Source organism: Octodon degus, unplaced genomic scaffold (assembly GCF_000260255.1).
Source record: "Octodon degus isolate 3935 unplaced genomic scaffold, OctDeg1.0 scaffold00091, whole genome shotgun sequence".
NCBI lineage: Eukaryota > Metazoa > Chordata > Mammalia > Rodentia > Octodontidae > Octodon > Octodon degus.
In genome coordinates this window covers 6,377,477-6,401,003 of record NW_004524667.1, presented here as the reverse complement: position 1 = coordinate 6,401,003, position 23,527 = coordinate 6,377,477, and the positions used below count along the sequence as shown (strand labels likewise).

Genomic DNA, 23,527 nt, shown 5'->3' with positions numbered 1-23,527 from the left:
AGAAACAAAATTGAAAAAAAGGAGTACAAAGGGCTGGGAAGATAGCTCAGCAGACTAAGCGCCTGCTTAGGCAAGCGCAGGGACCAGGATAGGATCCCCAGCACCACATGCTGTGCTAGCCTCGCCCCCCAGGCGTGCTGAGCCAGCCACTGAGTCCAGGTGTGGTGGCACACACCTGCCTATAATCCCAGCACTGGGGAGGCTGAAAACAGGAGGATCGCTTCTAGTCTGAGCTGCATAGTGAGACCTGGTACCAAATACATTTAAAAAAATAAGAAAGAAAAAGAAAAGGAGTATGAGATGATGGATTCATCTGTTTCTAGATTCAGAGAGCATATTCAATATCATTAATGTCATTTTCACAAAAAAAAAAACAGAAAAACATAAATGTCATTTTAATAATTTTATTATAAAGGAAATCAAAAGCAAGTTATACTCTTTAGAGATATTGTTTATGTGGTATATGTTATGTCATTGAAAATCTTATTTTCACCTAATGTTTTAAACCATTAAACCCACACAGTTTTGCCCTGATACTTAAGATTTTAGAGCACAATTGAAGCCACAGGGTTTTTTTTGTAATGAAAATAATTCTTAAATGTGTAAGAATTATTTTTGAGTGAAATATAAATGTGCTTTTATAAAGCTTTAGCATCATGAAGTCTTAAAATTTTTAACATACTGGTAGGAAAATGTATGGGGTCCTTCCCCTTAGCTCAGTTCTTTAAGTGGCTGCTTCAACAAAGCAGTCAGGCTCAGGTTGCTGTGGTTCAATCCCCACAACTCAAGCCAGCCAATCATGCCCTGAAGGCATTCAGAGAAAAAAAAAATCCTTCTGGTAGGAAAATGTCATAAAACTTAGTTTTATTACTGTTACTCTGCCCCCAATTAGGTTTCTTTTTCCCTAAACATACATTCATACATTCTGTTTCTTTGTTTGCCCACAGTACTGAGGCAAGGATTGGCATTCAGTCAGGTCTATCGTTTCTCCTTGTCTGACGGCACTCTTGTTACTGCGCAAACGAAGAGCAAACTGATCCGTTCTCCGACCACCAATGAGCCTCAGCTTGTGATATCTTTACATATGCTTCACAGGTAACTCCCGCTCTGAAGAGCTCATCTTCCCTCCCCAAGTTGACAGGAAATACTATAATAGCAATAAATGATCCTACAGCTTTGCGGATTGGTTAGGCATTTCTGTTCATCAGTCCTGGTATTATAAAGTATAAAATTAACTTATGGTGAAGTATTGGTTAAAAGCCAGGTAGTGTCATTGGCAACTAAGGATTAGCCTTTGAGTTTTAGCCTTAACACTGGGGAGTTTTAGAATCTGGCTGGAAGAACACAGCACTCAAATAACCTTGCACCAGCATGATCACCCTTCACACCGAAGTTGACCCACTCCCAGTGGCAGCACAGGAAGGCAGGAATTCTGAGGCCGCTAGCAGTTTCTGACCCTTGGTGTTTCACAGACATACACAGAGAATGTTGTAGACTTTGTTCCTGGGTTTAAGTTAGCATCTAGATATTAGACTTTAAATTAAAGGGTGATAAACTTTTTTATAATAAAGGAAAGAAAAGTGAATGTTGACTTAAATATCAAAAACTATTGCTCGGCCAGGGATATAGCTCAGCAAGTCTTGAGTTCAATCCCCAGTACCTTGATTGATTGATTGATTGATTGATTGATTGATTGATTGATTTAAATATATATATTTTAAGAGCATATATTAAAATGATTAAATTTCAAGTTACATAAATGTTTATGTATGTGTGCTATGGAACTTTGAGTTACAATCAAAAAGTAAAGTTGCTCTAGCTGAAGAATCCCATTTCTCAATTATTTATTATGTAGGAAAAAAAAAATACTCATGCAGCCCTGTTTGCCAGCTGTTACTAAATCTCACTTCAAAATGAAAAGATTCAAAAATGATTACAGATGTGGCAGATTGCACCCACCTAGGTGAAGGATAATACTTTGACAATTTGTGAAACCTGTTTTGTTTGGGTTTGTGAGCATGTTTAGTAACTCACAAATGATGTCAGAGTTGAAAATGAACATTAAGACTTGAGAAATCATCTTGTTATGAGAGCCTGCTTTTTGTCCCTTAGTTGAGGGGTGTTACCCAGGAGTGAATAAAATCACAAATGACAGTCACTCCAAAGCTCCTTCCCACAAGCCAGGTGTGGTACCCATACCTGTAATCCCAGCACTTGAGGCTGAGGCAGATGGAGGCAGGAGGATCAGGGTGAGTTCAATGCCAGCCTGCGCTGCATAGTTGAGACACTGTCTCAAAAAGACAAAACAAAGCTCCCTCCCCTGTCAGCTCTGAATCACTGACTTGTGGGAGTTAGGCTGGTGAGTAGAAATTTATTAAACAAGGTAGACTAATTCCAAACAATTCTAACAACTGTAGCTCTAGGTCCTGCAGTCCCTGTAATAGTTAGGCACAAGTTTTCCTTTCTACATTTTCATTCCATCTTGAACCCAAGGTAATGGATATCCATTAATGTAATGGATATTCTTGAAACCTGCAGATGTGTCTGTTGTTAGGAATTACAATTTTCTAGCAAATATTTGAAGAGAGCTATCCTTGTTTGGATCATTTATTTGACAATACAAGCTCACTTACTTGTGAGAAAGATATATATGTAATTGGAGCCCCTCTAATGTCCTGTCTGCTAACTGCAGATTCAGTATGGTCGTAGTCAAATTTATATATACCCCCTCCATAAAGACCACAAACATCTTAATGAGTTGCCTCAAAAACATCCCCCTTGGTCCAAAACGGTACAAGTTCAGTCTTGTCTGTAATTGCAGATGGCTTCGTCCCAGTGTTGTCTATCCTTTAAATGCAGTCTGTGCTTGTAGAGGCTATCTCATTTTTCAAAATTAATAACAACTTGTGAAGCATTTTCCTTTTATCTTATATTTCTTTCTTTCCTCATTATACAGAGAGCAGAATGTATGTGTAATGAACCCGGATCTGACTGGACAAGCAATGGGGAAGCCATTGAATCCAATTAGCTCTAGCAGCCCTGCCCATCAGGCCATGTGCAGTGGGAACCCAGGTCAGGACATGACCCTTGGTAGCAATATAAATTTTCCCATAAATGGCCCAAAGGAACAAATGGGCATGTCCATGGGCAGGTTTGGTGGTTCTGGGGGAATGAACCATGTGTCAGGCATGCAAGCAACCACTCCTCAGGGTAGTAACTATGCACTCAAAATGAACAGTCCCTCACAGAGCAGCCCCGGCATGAATCCAGGGCAGCCCAACTCTATGCTTTCGCCAAGGCATCGCATGAGCCCCGGAGTAGCTGGTAGTCCTCGCATCCCACCCAGTCAGTTTTCCCCTGCAGGAAGCTTGCATTCCCCCGTGGGAGTCTGCAGCAGCACAGGAAATAGCCATAGTTATACCAACAGTTCCCTCAATGCACTTCAGGCCCTCAGTGAGGGGCACGGGGTTTCATTAGGGTCATCGTTGGCTTCACCGGACCTAAAAATGGGCAATTTGCAAAACTCCCCAGTTAATATGAATCCTCCCCCACTCAGCAAGATGGGGAGCTTGGACTCCAAAGATTGTTTTGGGCTTTATGGGGAGCCATCAGAAGGTACAACTGGACAGGTGGAGAGCAGCTGCCATCCCGGAGAGCAGAAAGAGACAAGTGATTCCAGCATGCCCCCGGCAGCAAGCGGGGAGAGAGCCGAGGGACAGAACAGGTTGCACGACAGCAAAGGACAGACCAAACTCCTGCAGCTGCTGACCACCAAGTCTGACCAGATGGAGCCTTCACCCTTACCCAGCTCTTTGTCGGATACAAACAAGGACTCCACAAATAGTTTGCCCAGCTCTGGGTCCACCCATGGGACCTCACTCAAGGAGAAGCATAAAATTTTGCACAGACTCTTGCAGGACAGCAGTTCTCCTGTGGACTTAGCCAAGCTAACAGCAGAAGCCACAGGCAAAGAACTGAGTCAGGAGTCCAGCACCACAGCTCCTGGCTCAGAAGTGACTATTAAACAAGAGCCGGTGAGCCCCAAGAAGAAAGAGAATGCACTACTTCGCTATTTGCTAGATAAAGATGATACTAAAGATATTGGTTTACCAGAAATAACCCCCAAACTTGAGCGACTGGACAGTAAGACAGACCCTGCCAGTAACACAAAGCTAATAGCTATGAAGACTGAGAAGGAGGAGATGAGCTTTGAGCCTGGTGACCAGGTGAGTTTCCTGAAGTCTTCTCCTTGGAATGCTAATTTGTGTCCACAGGGATTTTATCCACAAGGCTTTTGGAGGCCCCACATGATATGATAGAAATCTCCCTTGTGGTCTTTACATAGAAACAGTTAATTTACTCAAATCTGTGTTTTAAACAGTTTCCCGCATAAAGTGACATTATGGTGTGGGTATCAGGCTTTGGGGTTCAACCTGCCATGCTAATACAAAGGAGTTATAGACACTCACCAATGAGTGTAGCTCTGCTCCAGGAAAACTGCACTTACAGATGCTGAAGTATATGCTTTTCATGCAGCACAAAATAGTCTTTTCCGTAAGCACTACAAAAAGGTAGAGGCAGGATTCGGCCCATGGGCCATAGTCTGCCATAGTTTTCTGACCTCTATTTGAAGATAATCACATCCTCAAAACTGGGTTTCATCAGAACGGACTTAATTGAATTATCCCTTATTTATTTTTCTCTCTTTGTAAGATCAGAATTTAGCTGGTTTTCAAACCCAGTGACTATTATTCTATGTTGCTTTCTTCTCCACCAACGCTTTAACTTAATGCAGATGAATTTCTTAGGTCACTGGTGTAAACAGTATTGATGTGCTGGTGTATGCCTTTAATCCCAGCTACTCAGGAGGATTCTGTGTCCAAGGCCAGTCTATACCACTTAGAATGACCCTGTCTTGAAAATTAAAAATTAGAAATCCTAAGGATACAGTTCAGTGTAAGACCTCAGATTCAGTCCCTTGGACCACCAACATAAAAAGAAAAGAACTTAAGAGGAAATAGGCAAAAGTTGATTGAGTGTTACTATATCAAAGTCATCATCTATAAATTCAAAACTAAAATAGGTTACATGGTGCATCCCCAGACTCCCAGCACTTGGGAGGCAGAGGCAGGAGGATTGTGGCAAGTGAAGAGGGCAGCCTGGGTTATGTAGGGAGTTTAAGGTCAACTTACTTGGACTGTATAGCAAGACATTGTTTCAAAACAAACATTAAATTACCTGTTGTACTTGTCTGAAAAATGAATACATTGAAAAACATCAAGAACACAAGATGATATTCAAAATCATTTTTTAAATTGACAAACAAAAGTTATATTCTGGGCTGTGGAGATAGCTTAGTGGCATAAATGCCTGCATAGCAAGTACAAGGTTCAGAGTTTGACCCCCAGTACCAAAAAAAAATAAAAAAAAAAAAAAAAAAAAAATATATATTTATGGTAAACAACATGATGCTATAAAATATATGTGTTGTGGAATGGATAAATCAAGCTCAAAATATGCATTTCCTCAAAATCTGATCCTTTTTTGTAGAATAAATGCTTAATCTCATAGCAATTTTAACTGTATACTTTTTTTTGTATACTATTGACTATAGTACATATTGTACATTTCTGAAGTTTGTTTGTGCTAACTGAAATTGTGTTCTTTCCAACTTCTCTTCAACCTCCTTTCCTCACAATTATTCTTGAGCTGGTGAGATAGCTCAGTGAACTAAATGCCTGCTTAGGCAAGCGCAGGGACTAGGTGGCTCTGTCTCTCAGACTCACTGAGCCAGCCACCAAAAACAGGTGTTGTGGTGCATGCCTATAATCCCACCTCTGGGGAGGCTGCAAACAGGAGGATCACTATAAGTCTAAGCTGCATAGTGAGACCCTGTGCCAAATGCATTTTAAAAAAAAATTATTCTTGATAGTATCTCAAGGTGGTAAGGGCATCATAAGAAAAAAAACATTTGCATTTTTCTTCCTTTAGAGAGGGGGCAGGTGTGACAGCCATGAACGTTTGGCATCAGCATTTACAGAGAAGTGATGGCGGTAGTAGAGGACCTCAGACTTCACCAGGGCCTCACCCCTGCTCTGGTCTCCAGACTTGTCCTGTCCCCTCAAACCAGTTGTGGGCTGTGATTGGTTAAAAAGTGAAAAAGCTGCAAGGCCCTCCCTACTTAAAATGCCTGTACATTTTTCCCTTGCAGCTTGCTTGTAGTGGACGTTTTATGTGTCAGCATCACTGGGGGACCAGGTAGGGTGGAGAGCACTGTACCCACGCACTGCACTGTCCGATGAGCTGAGGTAGCACAAGGCACCGCCTCACGCCCTGCTGGGATTGCAGTCTCATCCAGAGCACTGAGGCTGTGGCCTGCCTTTCTACCCAGGGCCTGCAAGGTCTCAGCACTCAGCTCCACACTTTCACTGCCCCTAACCGCCCCTCAGTGTTGAACCCAGGGTCTGCACACTGAGCTACATGCCTAGCCCTTTTTATTTTTTATTCCAAGACAGAGTCTCCCTGAACTGCCCAGGCCAGGCTCAAACTTTCCACCCTCCTGCTTCAGCCTCCTAGAATACTGAGGTGTGCTAGGCAAGTGCCACCACGCCTGGGTTCCTGTCTTCCACTTTGATGTCTTAACAACTGCCACTCAATTCTGAGAACAGATAGAACTTTTCAGAGCCCAATTATGCAAACATCATTGGTGATTAATCCTTCAGCTTGGATGCTCATGCCAGGTCTCTGCAGCAGCTGTTCTGTGTTGTGTTCAAAGCCTGAGTTGGGGGAATAGGATCTCAGCAGAAACCAAACAGCAAGGTCTTGCACAAAGTAAGCTGTGAACAGCTGTAAATTTTTTAATCTTCCGAGGACTATAGGGTGGACTGTTGAGAGAATGGTAGGCGCGGATAGTGTCACTCCATTGTCCTGACACACTGGGGCAGGACAGTGAAGGGGAGCCACCTTAGCCTAGTGCCCAGCCTCTCTCTCCATAAACATATGTGCTCCTCTCTCAGGGATACAACCCTAAGAGTGGGGAGGGTCACTGAAGAGCCACTGTTTGGCATTGCTTTTTTTGTTTGATTTTCAGACAAATCAAACAAAATTTTATAGTTCCAGCCAGCCTTGAACTCACTAGGTAGCCTAGCTGGCCTCAAATTCATGGCAGGCCCTCCTGCCTCAGCCTCCAGAATGCTGAGATGACAGGCGTGTGCCACCACACCCAGCTTGGCATTGCTGTATTTATGTATAATTGCACTAATGTCAGACCAGAAGGAATAAGTTTAAAGAAAGTCCTTGAGGCACTTGCAGTTTCTGGATGTGATTTAGGCAGAACGATTTTCTAATCAAAATTGTCTCATCTCTGAAACAAGCCTAGAATATAATCAGCACAGATCTCGTACTTGGTGTAGATCAAATAGCCAAATATGGTAGTGCAAACCTGTAATCTTTGCACTTGGAGGCAGAGGCAGGGGTATCTCTGGGAGTCTGAGTCTAGCCTGTCCTACATAGTGAATTAAAGGACACTGTGGGCTACATAGGGAGACTTTTGTCTCAAAAAACAGGGTGCACAGGTGTGTCTCACATAGACACACATACACAGTGCATATACTTTTCTTAATGAAATTCAGTCTCTAGCTTCACCCTCCCTTCTCTCCCTCTTAAACACCCCACCAAAAGTACTGCTGCACACAGCAATTTTAACATCAAAAACATTGCAGTTTGAAAAGTTACCACAGGAAGTGTGCATTACCTAAATTTAGATCAAAGTTAGATTGAGAGAAAAAAAAATCTCTTTCATTCCTGTTTTCCTTCATGATTCCAAATACCAATGAATTGAATCTTCTGTCACCTGCTGCACACATTTATTGAAGACTTTTCATTTCAAGGAAATACAGTAAGTTGGTTAGTGAGGTAAAACAGCCTGAACTGCATTTAACTGCCTTGTTACTTTGATTCAGGGAAAAAAAACTACTAACTGAGTGTGTGTTTAATCTATTACTAACTTATTAAGGACAGGAAGTGCTTCATTGGTGCTGCAATACCTAAAATAGTATTTTTTTTTTTTACTGGCTAGAGTATTTAAACAAGATACATTTATGGCATTTCCTAACCAACAGGAAACAGAAACAGTGACAGAAAAATTTCCAGTGTGTTTACTGACTTAAGACATAGCCTTCTTTACACAATGGAGAATGGTTCATACCTGTCCTAGTGAATGCTTAACGTTCTTTCTAGTGATGCTGAAACACTTACACAGGTTTGGAAGTAATTTAAAAAGCATTCCTTCTTAGTATTTGATTCCATTAGAAAGATAAGCCCAGGGCTGGTGAGATAGCTCAGCAGTCTAAGAGCCTGCCTAGGCAAGCGCAGGCACCATGGCTTGATCCCCAGCATCACATGCTACGCCAGAGCACTGAATCAGCCACCTGTGGAGCACACCTATAATCCCAGGGCTGGACAGGCTGAAAACAGGAGGATCACTACAAGTCCATAGTGAGACCCTATACCAAATACATTTTAAAAAATAAAGATAAACCCTATTTTAAGCTGATAGAAGTTGGGTGTGGTGGCACATACTTACAATCCCAGCACTCCAGGAGCCTGAGGCAGAAAAATGGATAAGGCCAGCCTAGCCTATGTAGCAAGACTCTGGGGGGAAAAAATCAGCTGCTAGAATCCTAAAAATTTTCCTCCGAATATGGTAGAATTATATTATTAACTCATAACAATTTTCTTTTGGGCATATGTAATGAAATTATATTTTCTGTTGAAAATATTTTGAAGCTGGGTATGGTTAGCACATTCCTATAATCTCAGCGCTGGGGAGGCTGAGGCAGGAGGATTGCTGCAAGTTCAAGGCCAACCTGGACTACATAGCAAGAACCTGTCCCCCAAAAAATAAATAAATAAATATGTTTTGAAAAACTAGTTTATAACTTATTAGAATACATTTTATTAAAATGTATGCTGATCCTTTAAAGAACAAATTAACTTGAAAATTATAAATATGAAAAATTAAAATCTAGTTTTCATTTTGTAGAACTTTTATAAAAATCTTTCTGACTCATTTTCTGCCTGAAATAGTTTAAACTAACTCCTCAGGTTGATGTGGCTAGTTTGGGCATTCAAATAGATGCCTAAGCAGAATTTGAAAGTGCCTTAGCACAGTGCTCTAAAGGCAGGCGTTGATCTTTTTGGCATGCGAAGAAACTGTGCCTAATGAAAGGAAAGGAAAAGGACAGAACTTCTGATGAGAATGAGAAGGTACAGCAATGTAGGAGAAGGTTTTTATCACCAACTTCATGTACTCCAATTCACGCCTTCCAGGTAATGTTAAATGTATACTCTGCACGTTGACCAAGAGTAAACACAGACAGCACAGTGTTATCTCCGGTGGGGCATCTTCTTAATGCATTTTCAGGTGGGAAGCTTAAAGGAATTCAGATGGCATCCATATTTACGAATCTACATAGAACCAATTCATTTGCTTGTATAACCCCAAGAAAAACCCACCTATCTTTTTAAAAATGCGTGTTTCCTTACTTATTAGAGATAGCCAATCCACAATTGGATTAAGGAAGTTAACTTGTGTTTGTGCTCATGTTCATGTGGGGGAAGCTAGGAATCAGACCCAGACTCTGAGCAAGAGTTAGACCTGCGCTGTGTGAGTGTGGCCCGCCCTCCAGCTCAGTGAGCATATACCCTTCTAGTGTTCGTGAGGTGGTGATGAGAATTTGGCTCTTAAAACACAGCATAATCCCTGCCTGAACTGCTTTATTCAAGGCCAAAGAAACAGTGGTATCCCCTACTCTGGAGGAAAGGTTTTGTTGCCCTCTGAGGAGTCTGCAGTACTGTGCCTCCCTGAGGACTTCAAGGTTGTTTTGTCTATCTGAACTTTAGGGTGCAATTTTGAAGCCCACCCCCATGTAAGACAGCTCTCCCATGGAGCTGGTTCATTCCTTATTAGAAGTGGGTGGCAAGAAAATGGTCTTACAATTGCTCTAACCTCACAATAGAAATTTCCTGGGAAAATGAGTTTCTGTGATTTGGTAAGCTACTGTTTCTGAGAAAAATCAAATGGAATGCCCACTGAGGGCTGGGTGTGGGGGCCTTCCTTGTTATCCCAGTACTCTAGCTGCATAAGGCAGGAATATCATAAGGCCCAACCCAGCCTTGGCAGTTTTGCAACTTAACAAGGCTCTAGCTCAGATGCGGCTAATGATGCAGGTCAGTCAGTGTAAAGGCCCTATGTTCAGTCCCTAGTACTGTTTCTTAAAAAATCACCTTATCTGTTCTTCCTAACTTGAGAAATATATCCAGTAAAAAATTACTGTGATAGCTAGGGAGATAGCTCAGTGGCATATGCACCTGTCTGGCAAGAATAAGGTCCTGAGTTTAATCCCCAGTACCAATGAATGAATGAATGAATGAATGAATGAATGAATGAATGAATACAGATTCTAAATCTGCCACAAGTTGTCAAAATTTTAGCAAATCCAGCTTGAATGTAGAGGATGAGAATTGTACATAGGATTAAAATGTAACCTAGGGGGCTGGTGAGATGGCTCAGTGGTCTAAAGCACCTAGTTAGAACAAGCTTAGCAAAGCACAGGGACCGCGGTTCGATCCCCCAGCACCACAAGCCAGCCAGCCCCGCCCCCTGGTGGGCTGAGCTGGCCACACACACACATACACTAAATAAATAAAATAAACTTTAAAAAAAAAATTAAAAAAAAAGTAACCTAGGGGCCGGGGAGATGGCTCAGTAGAATAAGTGCTTGCCTGGTAAGCAGAAAGGTCTGAGTTCAATCCCCGGTTCCACAAAAAAAAAAAAAATGTAACCCAACCAAGTGTGGTGGGGTATACCTGTAATCCCAGCACTTCTGGGAAACTGAAATAGGAGAATCAATGCAAGTTTGAGGCCAGCTTGGGCTACAGTGACTACATGGCCAGTCTGTACTAATCAGCAAGCCCCTTTTTCAGAATAATAATAGTAATAATAATAATAATAGTAAAATGTAAGTCATTATACTCTAAAGTGCAGCTCATTGGCTCAGGTATGTGGTGCATATTTCATTTGACCAGTATAAAGGGAAAACGCTAGTTATGGTCAAGGACTCGGGATTTATCCACTGACTGCAAACAGATTGCCTGTTTGCCTCCTACCCATCAAGAAAAATCTTAGAGCTGGCGAGATAGCTCAGTGGACTAAGTGCCTGTTTAGGCAAGCACAGGGGCCAGGATTCAATCCCCAGTGCCGTATGCCCCTCCGGCCCCACTGCCAGACCTGCAGAGCTATCCTCTGTGGCTGTGTATATTGATGCACGCCTCCACCTGTAATCCCAGCACTGGGGAAGCTGAAAACAGGAGGATCAATAGGAGTCCAGTGAGACCCTGTACCAAATACGGAAGGAAGGAAGGAAGGAAGGAAGGAAGGAAGGAAGGAAGGAAGGAAGGTCGATCGATCTTAGCATATTCTTTTTTTTTTTTTCTTAGCATATTCTTTACTAGAAAGTAATCCTAGCATCTTGTTTCTTATGTGACTGCATTGTCTGAATTTAAGTTGTGGCACATAGATTGGTTTAACTGTAAAAATGTATCTATGAAATCAGCTTCCTGGAAAAGTGCCAGGTAAAAAGATAATAAGTGATACTTATTACTGTAATGTTAGTATTTGAAATTGAATTTAAATTGGAGGAAGACATAGAAAGTTTTTTGTGGCTTCTGTAAAATCAGATTAGTAAGTGTTGTGTTGGGGAGAAACCAGTTTTCTTACTGCTTTCCTACAATTTGTCACCTAAGCTGATGAGTAACTGAAAAAGCCGCTGTCTATAAAACTGAAAGTGCAAACAGAAAGAAAACACCACTCAAATTGAAAAGGCATTGCTTAGCTAGACTTCAAGCTTATTTGTGTCTGCTGCCATCTCAGGGGTGAAGGGGGGTGCAGGGATCCTAAAACAAAATGGCCATTTGCAAAATACTAAGTGCAAATTAGATCCCATTTATTCCAATTTTCTTTATTGTTGTCGATTTCATAGAGAGCCTTAGTAATAAAACCTATACCTGAACTGTCAATCAGTCACTGGGAATGTGTGTACAGTTAATTGGATGACTAGTGTAAAATAAAGGGGGCCTGAGGTGCCCATGTGTCTGTGTTTTTGTTTGGCCGTGGTATCTTAACACCAGTGAGGTCTGCCAGAGCAAAGAGCACTGGGAGCACACTCTTGGAGAAGGCCTGGATAAATTCTTTTTGTTTGTTAACTACAGCCTGGCAGTGAGCTGGACAACTTGGAGGAGATTTTGGATGATTTGCAGAATAGTCAGTTGCCGCAGCTTTTCCCAGACTCAAGGCCAGGCGCCCCTGCTGGATCAGTGGACAAGCAAGCCATCATCAATGACCTCATGCAACTCACAGCTGAAAACAGCCCCGTCACACCTGTTGGCACCCCGAAAACAGCCTTGAGAATGTCACAGAGCAGTGAGTATGAGCTAGCGCTGGTTTCACCAGAGGTCCCCATGCAAACACTGTCAGGAACAGACGTTATCGAAGTGTGATGCAGTGGTTTTGTGATCCAATAGCACCATCTACTGTTCTGGTCCTTCCAAAACAATATTCAAAATGGTTTCAGGTGAATGTGGCTCCCTGACCTCTCCACTAACATAATCAACATGGTAAATGCTGGGAGAGCAATCAAGGCTGGTAACGTTGCTCTGCTGATTGTTGTATATCCCTTTGTTTCAGTTACTCCCTCTATTGAAGTGGCCCAATAGTTTTAAGTGAAAGAAAATATTTTTTCTGTAGCAGGGCCATAATTTATATAAAGATAGTAAACTTCCATGTTGGTCAACAGAATGACTTTTTTTCTTAAAACAATTCACTGTGACTATATCAGCAGCATTTGTTCTCTGATCAAAAACAGTAACTATCAGCTGCATCGTAGAATGTCTTCAATTATGAGGTGTTTTATCCAGTGATTTCTGACCATTGAAAAGGATAAAGCAAAATAAAGTTGAGGTTTTGCCTGGTATCTCAAACCTGACTATTTGGGGGAGATACAGGATTGACTACACAGCAGGGGAGATGACAATGTCAAGAAATTGGAAAGGGAAGGGCTGGCCAAATAGTTAAGGGCTAGCTAATAACTCAGCAGATTACAGCGCCTACAAGCAGGAGCAGGGGCCTGACCTGCCCGCCCTGCCCTGGAGGTGCGCTGAGACAGAAATTGAGCCTGGGCGTGGTAATGCACGCCAGTAATCCCAGCTTTTGGGAGGCTGTAAACAGGCAAATCACTACTCTCATCTAGTAGTGAAACCCTGAACACCCTATAGACCCTTCCCTAAAAATGCGAAAAAAAAAAATAAATAAATTGAAAGGGGTATGAAACACACTAAATAGTTTTTGCTTACTAAAAGAAGTAATAAAGAATTCTGTAGGGACTCTCGTGACTCCTATCTGTAGCTCCCAATTACATTCAGATTATTGAATGGTAACCAGATAGTTACATGTGTACATAATTTCCACTCTGAGGACTAGGGAGAAAGCTCAGCAGTCTAAGCACCTACCTGGCAAGCGCCAAGGACCCAAGGTTCCATCCCCGGCACCACATGCTCTGCTGGCTCCAAATTTCCACTCTGAGCCGTAATTTTTTCTAAATATTTTATTTCAGAGCCAGTGAGATAGCTCCGCATACTAAGCACCTGCTTAGGTAAGCACAGGGACCAGGGTTCAATCCCTGGCACCACATGCCACATTAGCACTGCCCCCAGAGGTTCACTGACCCAGCCTCTGTGGCTTGGCATGGTGGCACATGCCTGTAATCCCAGCACTGGGGAGGCTGAAAACAGGAGGATCAATACAAGGCCAAGCTGCTGAGTGAGAGCCTATACCAAATACTTTTTTTTTTTTTTTTTTTTTTTTCCAGTATTGGGGATTGAACTCAGAACCCTGCACTTGCCAGGCAAGTGCTTACTCTACTGAGCTATCTCCCCAGCACTCCAAATACATTTTTTTAAAAAGTAAATATTTTATTTTTACTATGAATGGAATTCTTTTAACTGGTATCTCAGGCTATGTTTACATAATTTATAAAAAGGTATTTGATATTATCTAATAAGTTAACAGTATAAATTATCATTTATAGCTTAATACTTTAAAGTTTAAGAATGAGCTGCAAGATAGGTCAGCGGACTAAAGCACTTGTTAGGCAAGTGCAGGGACCTTCGTTCAGTCTCCAGCGCCACATGCTGCACCAGCCCCACTCCAGGATGGGCTGAGCAGGCAGGTGTAGTGGCACACACCTGTAATCTCAGTACTGGGGAGGCAGAAAGCAGGAGGACCACCACGAGTCCGAGCTGCATAGTGAGACCCTGCAACAAACAAAATAATAATAATGTAATAATAATAATAATAAAGTTTAAGAGGATCAGGGAGATAGCTCAGTAGAATAAGCGTTTGCCTGGCAAGCCAAAAAAAAAAAAAAAAAAAAGTTTGAGAACATTGTTAACAGATTGAAGATTATAGTCCTTAAGGTATAGTAAATTCTTTTCAACTAACCGTGAAAACTATTTGAAATATAAATGTTTTCAGAATTCAAAGAGGCTGTACTTCAAAGAATAAGGTGTCATTTAATACTGCTTTCGGTAATACAGTAAGCTAAAAGGTAGAACTTTTAACTTCCAATGAAGAGTACCCCCTGCTAATTCTAATCCTAGGAAAGTCCAGTTAAGAAATGCTACTGTAGGGCTGGGAGATAGCTCAGCAGTCTAAGCTGCTAGACCAGACCCCAGACCCCAGGTGTGCTGTGCCAGCCCAAAACTGAGAGTGGTGGCACACACCTGTAATCCCAGCACTGGGGAGGCTGAAATGCTGTGATTCTAAACTACACAGTGAGACCCTGTATCAAATAAATAAATTAAATAAATAAGATTTTGAAAAGAAATGATACTTTAACTTCCAAATGTGTGGATTTGGTGCTGTATGAAGAGATATTTTTTACTGCATAACTATGAGAAAGTAATACCACTAGGTTTGAATAACAACATGGAACGGCCACATTAATGGTCCATTTAGGAAACAACAGTTAAATATTAAAACTTGCTGTGGAGAAGCCAGATGTGGTAGAGCGCAGCTCTACTCCTAGCACTGGGGAGGCAGTGGCAGAATGATTGCAAACTCAAGAGCAGCTTGGGCTACCTCATGAGTTTGGGTGTAATATGGTAACTAATGTGCATGTGAGTGTTCTTTTCTTGCAAGAGTATCAAGAATTACAGATGTGCTGATCAGGTCACATGTAACATTGCGGGGCTGCATGTCTTTTATCTGTGAACTTGTCTTTCACATAGGTAGTTGCTCCATGACTTGCACATCTTTGTTATTTGACAAAATGACATTTTCCCTAAACACTGCTTCTGTTAATATTCTTTTCCATTATCCTATATTAACCTTTAATTTTTATTTGTTTTCTCCTTAGCTTTTAATAACCCACGACCAGGGCAACTGGGCAGGTTATTGCCAAACCAGAATTTACCACTTGACATCACATTGCAAAGCCCATCTGGTGCTGGACCCTTCCCACCAATCAGAAACAGTAGTCCCTACTCAGTGATACCTCAGCCAGGAATGATGGGTAACCAAGGGATGATAGGAAACCAAGGCAACTTAGGGAACGGTAGTACAGGTAAGGGCTCAAATGCACTATTCTTTATTGGTGGGGTATTTCACATTGTGATGTATTCATGCACATCAAACAGGTAAAGTTTTCTTAGTGTGTTAGAAGCTAACCTGTGAAAATAAGAAAATGCAGGTTTTCAGTGTGAGAGTGGCATATCAGAAATTATTCCAATGAGCCAGTCACTCTATTCTGTGATTGTTACTTTTATTTGGTTTCTGATCACTGATCCTGTAATAGGCTTCACTTCTACCCCAGCTAGTATTCTGAATGCAAAGGATATATGTGAAAAAATTGCTGAATGCTAGTTTCCAGTGGTAATCTACAGATGACCCCAAAATTTACAGTTGTACTTGAAGAATTTCAAATTAGAAGTTTAAAATTTAGCCAGACTTTTCATACTTCTTGGTGATCCAGTTCTCATTGAAAAAAAAAAAAAAAAAGAATTAGAGTGAATATCTTTAGTTGTGTGTGCCTACAGCCCAGGCTGTGTGCCTACAGCCCAGGCTGCTTGGGAGGCTACCAAGGCAGAAGGTCTCTTGAGCCCATGAGTTGTAGACCAGCCTGGGCCATGTTATAAGACCCTATTTCAAAATAGAAATAAAGAATTTTAAATAGTAGTGTGCCTGGTCTAATGATAACTTTCAGATCTGACCCAGGGCTCCATTTCTGAAGGAAGTTGTGATCTGATTTGGACCTTGGCCTGCTGTAACTTCAGCTGTCTGCCAAGTCACCTGGGCACATTTTCACAGCAGGTATCATATTAACAAGCTGTCATCCAGATGCAGGCCTAAAACCATTGCTGCAGCAGTGACTGCCATTGCCTCAACATCCTAGACTTTATCAGATCTCTTTATTAGCTGGGTGTGGTGGATTCCTATAATCCAGGAATCTGAGAGCCTAAGGCAGGACGATCACAAGTTCAAGTGTAGCCTTAACTGTTTAATGAGACTCTGTCTCAGTTTTTAAAAAGGCAGGGAATATAGGCTAGGCCTAACCCCTAGGTACAGTCCTGTGTACCATACATACACACTGTCTCTCTAGCTAGCTATGTATTTATCTCTTTTTATGGGATAGGAAAGTGCTGACTTCCTAATAAAGGCTTGCTCACATTTAACAGCTTTCTTCCTTTGTCTCAAGGAGGTACTAGAAGGTACTAGAGACAAAAGTTTGGAAATAGATATTATAAAAAAAGTGGATCTTTCAGTTCTTCATGTTTTCTTTTGTTTAATCTGTAACGTATCCATTGTCATTTAGCTAGCTAACTGGATATAAAAATTCCATGTGATGGCATAAGCTGGTATTTTTGCATTCTCTTATTGGTAGTGAATTTATCAGAAGCAAGACTGTGCTGTATTAGATTTTTCACTGAACAAGGGCCGGCCAGATAGCTCAGCAGATTAAAACACCTACCTAGGCAGACAGCAAGGACCACGGTTTGATCCTCCTTGGTGTGCCAGTGATGGCCCTGCCCCTAGGGTGCACTGAGTCAACTGAGACTGGGCATGGTGACACACACCTACAATCCCAGCACTTGGGAGACAGAAAACAGGAGGATCACTACAAGTCTGATCTACATAGACCTGTACTAAATACATAAAACAAAAACAACAAAAAAAGATTTTTCATTGAACAAATATTTATTGCTTGCTTGCTATATGTGCAGGCACTGACTGCTTCATTAATTTGTATGTTCATAGAAATGGTCCCATATTGATTTTGTTATTTTAAGATAAAACACTGATTTATGTAAAATTCTGTAAGTGCAAAGGTGGGGGCTTGCCCAGTAGCTCAGTTGTATAAGAGCAAAGGAGCCGATCATTTTATTAAGGGTGTCTTAACAAAACACAAGAAGTTCCAAGTTGTAGGGATCCTATGTAGGAAATTGGGGGCTGCCCTCCTTAAAATCTGAGGAGCCTGGAAACCACTGCTTTTGTGTAGTGCACTCCGCTTCCAAAAACAGCAAACAAGAGACTGTCCTGGTTACTGTACTAACATTGTCAAATTAGGTTTTCCCCCTCTTCTTTCAAGTCTTTCCCTAACCTTGGTATATGATTTAAATTGTAGACTTAAGAAAAAATAAAATGCCTTTTCTCTCATAGTATCTTTGGATATTCCCAATCTAATCTTAAAATGGATTTTCAAATGTTAGTATTGTTCTAACTTTTTAAATCTAACTAATTATTCTTTACTCTGTATCATCTTCAACATATTTGAGTGAAGAAACACACAAGATATGTACTGTGTACTTATTAAATACATTCTAATGACTTATCACAATGACAGTCAAGAAAAGCGAGCTATGTATTTGAAAGTAAAACTTGTACACACAGCATTTCAAAATTAAAGGGACATCATTTCATTTGGGTGTTTTCCCCTTCAAAATGTCAAGTCTAAGCCAGTGACCTACCACTGCCCGTGTCCCAGGGACCGGGCCAGGTCTTCACAGGACAGGCCGGAGGAGACAGTGCATCCCACTGGACAGTGCTGTGCTCTGATAACAAAATCTCCAGAGCAGCCCAACATGGTGACGCATGCCTGTGATTCTAGCACTTGGGGGGCTGAGGCAGGAGAATCACTCCAAATTCAGGGCCAGCCTGGGCTACATAGTGGGTGTAAGGCAAGTTTAAACTATGTAGTGAGACCCTGTCTCTGCACCAAAAAAAAAAAAAAATGTAAGTACAGAGGCTTTGTGACAAAGCTATTCTAATCCATTCTAAACATGTATAATCAGGAGGCAGTGTTTTGGATATATTAAGAATTCCCTTGCCGTAGCTGGCAAGAGCTACAGTAAATATCTGAAAGAGATTTCATTTTCCCCACCACTTATTTTATTTTCTTCTCTTGGGAGGCTATAAACAGGTGGATCACTACAAGTCCAATCTAGTAGTGAGACCCTGAACACCCTGTAGCCCTTCCCACCCCACCCCAAAGAGAGACTGCCCTTGATCAACTCCAGAGTTTACCAAATTTGAATACTCTGAAAGGAATTTGAACAGTTAGATGCCTTGTGTGGGTTTGAGTGATACTCAGTTTTTGCTTTATAGTCATTGCACTGATTATCAGTTTTACCTTGTTCCTTTTAGCCTACCCTCCATTTGGAAAGTAAAGCATTGACGTGTGTGTCAGCTAATGTGATTCACTTCCTGAGGAAGGAAGTTGGGGTTCTCCTCTGGCCCACAGCCAACTGCTTCTAAGTACATATGGGAACAATTTAGCAGCTTTTCTGAACATTAAGTGGCGAGATAACATTGTGAAACTTCATAGTAGTTGTCAGTTCTTGTGTCTTAGCCCAGAGCCCCTGTCTGCCCCACTGTGGTGTTAGCTGTTGGACTAAGTGTGGGTTGCAGAGTGGCTGCCTTTAACCAGTGCAATGGGCTGTGTTCGCGGGATGTTTTCAGTGGCTGTGCTGCTCAGCTTTCTTTAACTTGCATGCAGGAATGATGGGTAGCAATGCTTCACGGCCCACCATGCCATCTGGAGAATGGGCATCGCAGAGTGCAGCTGTGAGAGTCACCTGTGCCGCTACCACCAGTGCCATGAACCGGCCAATCCAAGGAGGTATGATTCGGAACCCGACCGCTAGCGTCCCCATGAGGCCCAACAGCCAGCCTGGCCAAAGACAGATGCTTCAGTCTCAGGTCATGAACATAGGTAAGGTAGTCCAGTGTGCTTTCTTTAAATGGAGTCAAAAGCTCTATGAGTTCTTAAAAGGTCTTGTTCCTGAATCACAGTGTAGATAATCCTCCTGAGTGAAGCTGTCATGAGTGGGATTTTCTAGAAGTCTATATACAGTCATAGACCCTCAAATATTCTTTTTTTTTTTTTTTTGGGGGGGGGGGGATGGGGATTGAACTCAGGCCCTTACACTTGCCAGGGAAGCGCTTATTTCACTGAGCCATCTCCCTGGCCCCAACCCTCAAATATTCTGAGAAAACCAACTACCTCTGTGGCCTTTTATTTTCATTAAGTTATCTCATTTCACCTTTGGGGAAAAATGAATGAAAAATGCCACTGTAAGTGCTATATGTGTGATCTTTTAAAGATAGAGGGTTTAGTGGTAGGGCCGGGGAGATAGCTCAGTAGAATAAGTGCTTGCCTGGCAAGCACAGGGTCCTCAGTTCAATCCCCAGTACCACAAAAAAAAAAAAAGGTTTAGTGGTACAAGCATGGCTATAAATTGCATGGTCATCAGGAGCCTCCCAAGATGTAAAATAAGAACATCCTGGCCACCACTTTAGGTTCTTAATGTGTCCTCCTGGGTCCTCACTAAAGGTACAGGTCTTTTATGATGTCACTAAAATCAATGATCGGCTGTGTTCTGTGCCACCATTCATGTGTGATCTCCTAGCACAGACAAACGTGTAGAGACACAAATGGCATGGCTATATAGGACTGTGGGACTAGTGGATCCCTAATGTTAAGGGGTTTCTTGAAAGCATTCAAAAATTGATTATGAGGAGCTAGGGAGATGGCTCAGTGGAATAAGTGCTTCCTTGGCAAGTGCAAGGGTCTGAGTTCAATCCCCAGTTCCACCAAAAAAAAAAAAAAAATTGATTATGAGCAACGACATAGCACCTGCCTAGCAAGCTCAAGGTCCTGAGTTCAATTCCCAGTACCAAAAAAGAGAAAAAAGAAATCAACCAATAGCAAAAAATTGATGGTCATGATTGTGCAGCCCTGAACATAGTACACCAAAACCCACTGAATCTCATACTTAAGTGTATGAATTGTATGAATGTAATAATGTCAAAGTTGCTATATTGAAAAATTTTGTAGTCACTTCAGCTGTTGCTTGAAATTTTCTTAATTCTGTTCTTGAGACTATATCCTTAATCACTGACATATTAACCCTCCTTGGGTATAGCAGCGTGATTAAGTCATTGTTCATGCACTTTCTATATACTTAGAGGCTGCGCAGTGAGTAAGAGCTAACCCATTCGTGGGAAGACACAGGCTTGCTGGAGAACACGGGCTCTGGGCCGAGCTCTGGCATCAGTTTTCTCACCTTGTTATGTCATCACTTGGCATATTTTGCCTTATTGTTCTGAGACATGACTTTTGGATTGCCTTTCTATGTGGAATATATTCAGGTAGTAAGTAGCTGCAAACCTAAAGTCACATCATTTGAAGGTTTTCAGCATTATGTAATGTTTTTTAAAAAATACCCAGATTTATTAATTTTTAAATCATAGGTAAGAAAACCCTAATATCCAAAAGTTAAATTTATTCTAGTTGTTCCTTGAAGAGCAGTTGGCTTTTGAGCTTTAGATATTACTCTGCAGGGACCTGGGAGATAGCTCAGCAGTATAAACATGTGCCTAATTAACCACTAAGAAGAATATATGCAGTGTATTATTTGTTGAAACTGTACTTCTGATTGGATTTGAAACTGTCTCATTGCTATCTGTTTATCAATAAAACTTTGAAAAAAAAAAAACAATTTCACCTTCACACAAAAAAAAAACAAAAAACATGTGCCTGGCAAGCAAGCTTAAGGTCCCGAGTTCAGTCCCTGGTACCACAAAGATTAAAAAAAAAAAGGAAAGATATTAGTCTACAAACTTTATTTTATAGCTGGTTTTCTCTGATTTTTAAAGTCAGAAAACCCATGAACTCAGAAAATTTTCTGTCATAATACTAGGAAGGGGCTGGTGAGATGGCTCAGTGGTCTAAAGCACCTACTTAGAACAAGCTTAGCAAAGCACATGGACCACGGTTCAATCCCCCAGCACCACATGCCAGCCAGCCCCGCCCCCAGGTGGGCTGAGCTGGCCACACACACACATAAATAAATAAATGTCAAAAAAAAAAAAGATAATTAACTTTAAAAAAATGATAATAATGCTAGGAAGGTTACAGACAATGATTACATAATAAAAGAAAAACGTCGCCCATTAGCTTTTGAACCCCTGGAAGCCCTTCTGAGGAGAAGCATGTCTGTGCTTATGGCTTCGCCTGCCTTGATGCTAGTGGGAGAGCTAACAGAGGTGCAGCAGAAGTGTAGGCCCAGGTGACCTAAAGTATGGTTCGGCATCCCACTGCCTTTCAGAACATCTGCAAGCCCCAAACTCCTTTCATCATCATAAACATGCTGCTTGCCTTCTGTGCTCTACCCTGTCACGAGTAGAAGTCCAGTGGGGTTTCCTAGAGATCCGTGCTGTGTGATGCTGTGGCAGCCAATGGTGCATCAAGGCAAATGGGAGGTTCTGTTATCTGCTGTTCACCAAGACACCACAGCAATGAACAGTGCCAGGAAAATGATCTTTATTTTACAGTTTTCATTTAATAATCTTGCTTATGTTAACGTACAGCTCTTTATTTTTTTCTTTTCTTTATTTTACAGTTTTCATTTAATAATCTTGCTTATGTTAACGTACAGCTCTTTATTTTTTTTTCTTTTTTTTTTTTTTTTTTTTTTTTGCCAGCTCAGCCCACCCAGGGGCAGGGCTGGTACAGCATGTGGTGCCAGGAATCAAACCATGGTCCCTGTGCTTGCCTAAGCAGGCACTTTAGACTGCTTAGCCATCTCACCGGCCCAAAATACAGCCTGTTTTGTTTGGTAGTTTTTGTTTTTGCACTGACTCCCTCCTAGCCCCTTTGTTTATGTATTTTTATTGTTTACTAAACTGCCTGTGCTAATCTCAAACTGATTCCTGGGTAGGTAGGATTAGAGATACACTCCACACCCAGTTTTTATGACCTTTATGTGAATTGGCACCTTTTCCTGTTTCTTCCATTTAATTTTCTGTGAGTAAATAGTACTGAGAACAAAGTTTTGTTCATACACATGACAATTTGTGAGCACAGTAGAGAATCCTGTCTGGATATCTGATCCATACAGTCTCTAAAATGGGTGATTAACCTTGGCCTTATTGCCTTTTCTTTTTTAGTGTGTTTTGGGTTTGTTTGTTTGTTTGTTTGTTTGTGCAGGGTCTCACTACAGAGCTCAGACTCATGGTGATCCTTCTGTTTTCAGCCTCCCCAGTACTGGGATTACGGGTGTGAGTCACCACGCCCAGTCTCAGTGGCCAGCTCAGCAGATTGAACCCTGGCCCCTGTGCTTACATAAGGAAGCGCTTAGTCTGCTGAGTCTCACTGGCCCTTTCTATTTCAAAGCAAAACTTCATCTTACATTTACTGATGTAAATGTCATTGTCTCTGTCTTGCATTTCCCATTAAGCAGATAGTTCATTTTATATTGCATGGCAGATATAATATTCCCTTGATTATATAATGCAATAACACAAAAGTTTTCGCTTCTCATTTTCTTTCCCCATCCCTCTTCAGGGCCATCTGAATTAGAGATGAGTATGGGAGGACCTCAGTACAGCCAACAGCAAGCTCCTCCAAATCAGACTGCCCCGTGGCCTGACAGCATCCTGCCTATAGAGCAGGCACCCTTCGCCAGCCAAAACAGGTGAGTCCTGAGACCTGGGACTCCGAGAAGAGCAGCAGCATGCTTGTGTGAGGTCCTTCAGGCCTCTGCCAGCAGTTTGTTTCTTCTTAGTGGTTTATGCACAGCCTGTTTTTGTTTATTGAAACCATATCCACTACTGAGTAGACAAGGAAAGGTTCCAGAGGTGATCAGCAAGTCTAGAACATGCCCTTACCAAGTTACAGTTGAGCTGAAAACAAAGTGCACTTGCTGGTAGCTGTCATGGGTAGCTGTGCGTGTGGGTGCCATGACAGCGGTCAGCCAGCTTCCAAGAGTTCAGCCAGCTGGAATGGCTTTTCAAGAAGCTTGCGGAGTTTCAGAGAAGTATGGTTTCTGGGGCTGGTGAGATGGCTCAGTGGTCTAAAGCACCTACTTAGAACAAGCTTAGCAAAGCACATGGACCACGGTTCAATCCCCC

At 41.7% G+C, this 23,527-nt stretch overlaps 1 protein-coding gene across 5 annotated transcripts in view; it reads left to right on the top strand.

Moving 5' to 3' along the window:
• Nucleotides 1–23,527, top strand: part of Ncoa2 (nuclear receptor coactivator 2) — a 375,936-nt gene that overhangs the window by 323,002 nt on the left and 29,407 nt on the right. For 3 of the 5 annotated variants that reach the window (XM_023722409.1, XM_023722406.1, XM_023722408.1), the window contains exons 10-15: nucleotides 948–1,095; nucleotides 2,957–4,226; nucleotides 12,271–12,481; nucleotides 15,474–15,680; nucleotides 19,110–19,325; nucleotides 22,962–23,091. In XM_023722409.1, the coding sequence (XP_023578177.1) occupies nucleotides 948–1,095; nucleotides 2,957–4,226; nucleotides 12,271–12,481; nucleotides 15,474–15,680; nucleotides 19,110–19,325; nucleotides 22,962–23,091 (2,182 nt within the window). The remainder of the gene's footprint in view (nucleotides 1–947; nucleotides 1,096–2,956; nucleotides 4,227–12,270; nucleotides 12,482–15,473; nucleotides 15,681–19,109; nucleotides 19,326–22,961; nucleotides 23,092–23,527) is intronic. The other 2 variants (XM_023722410.1, XM_004637535.2) reach the window with 2 other exon arrangements.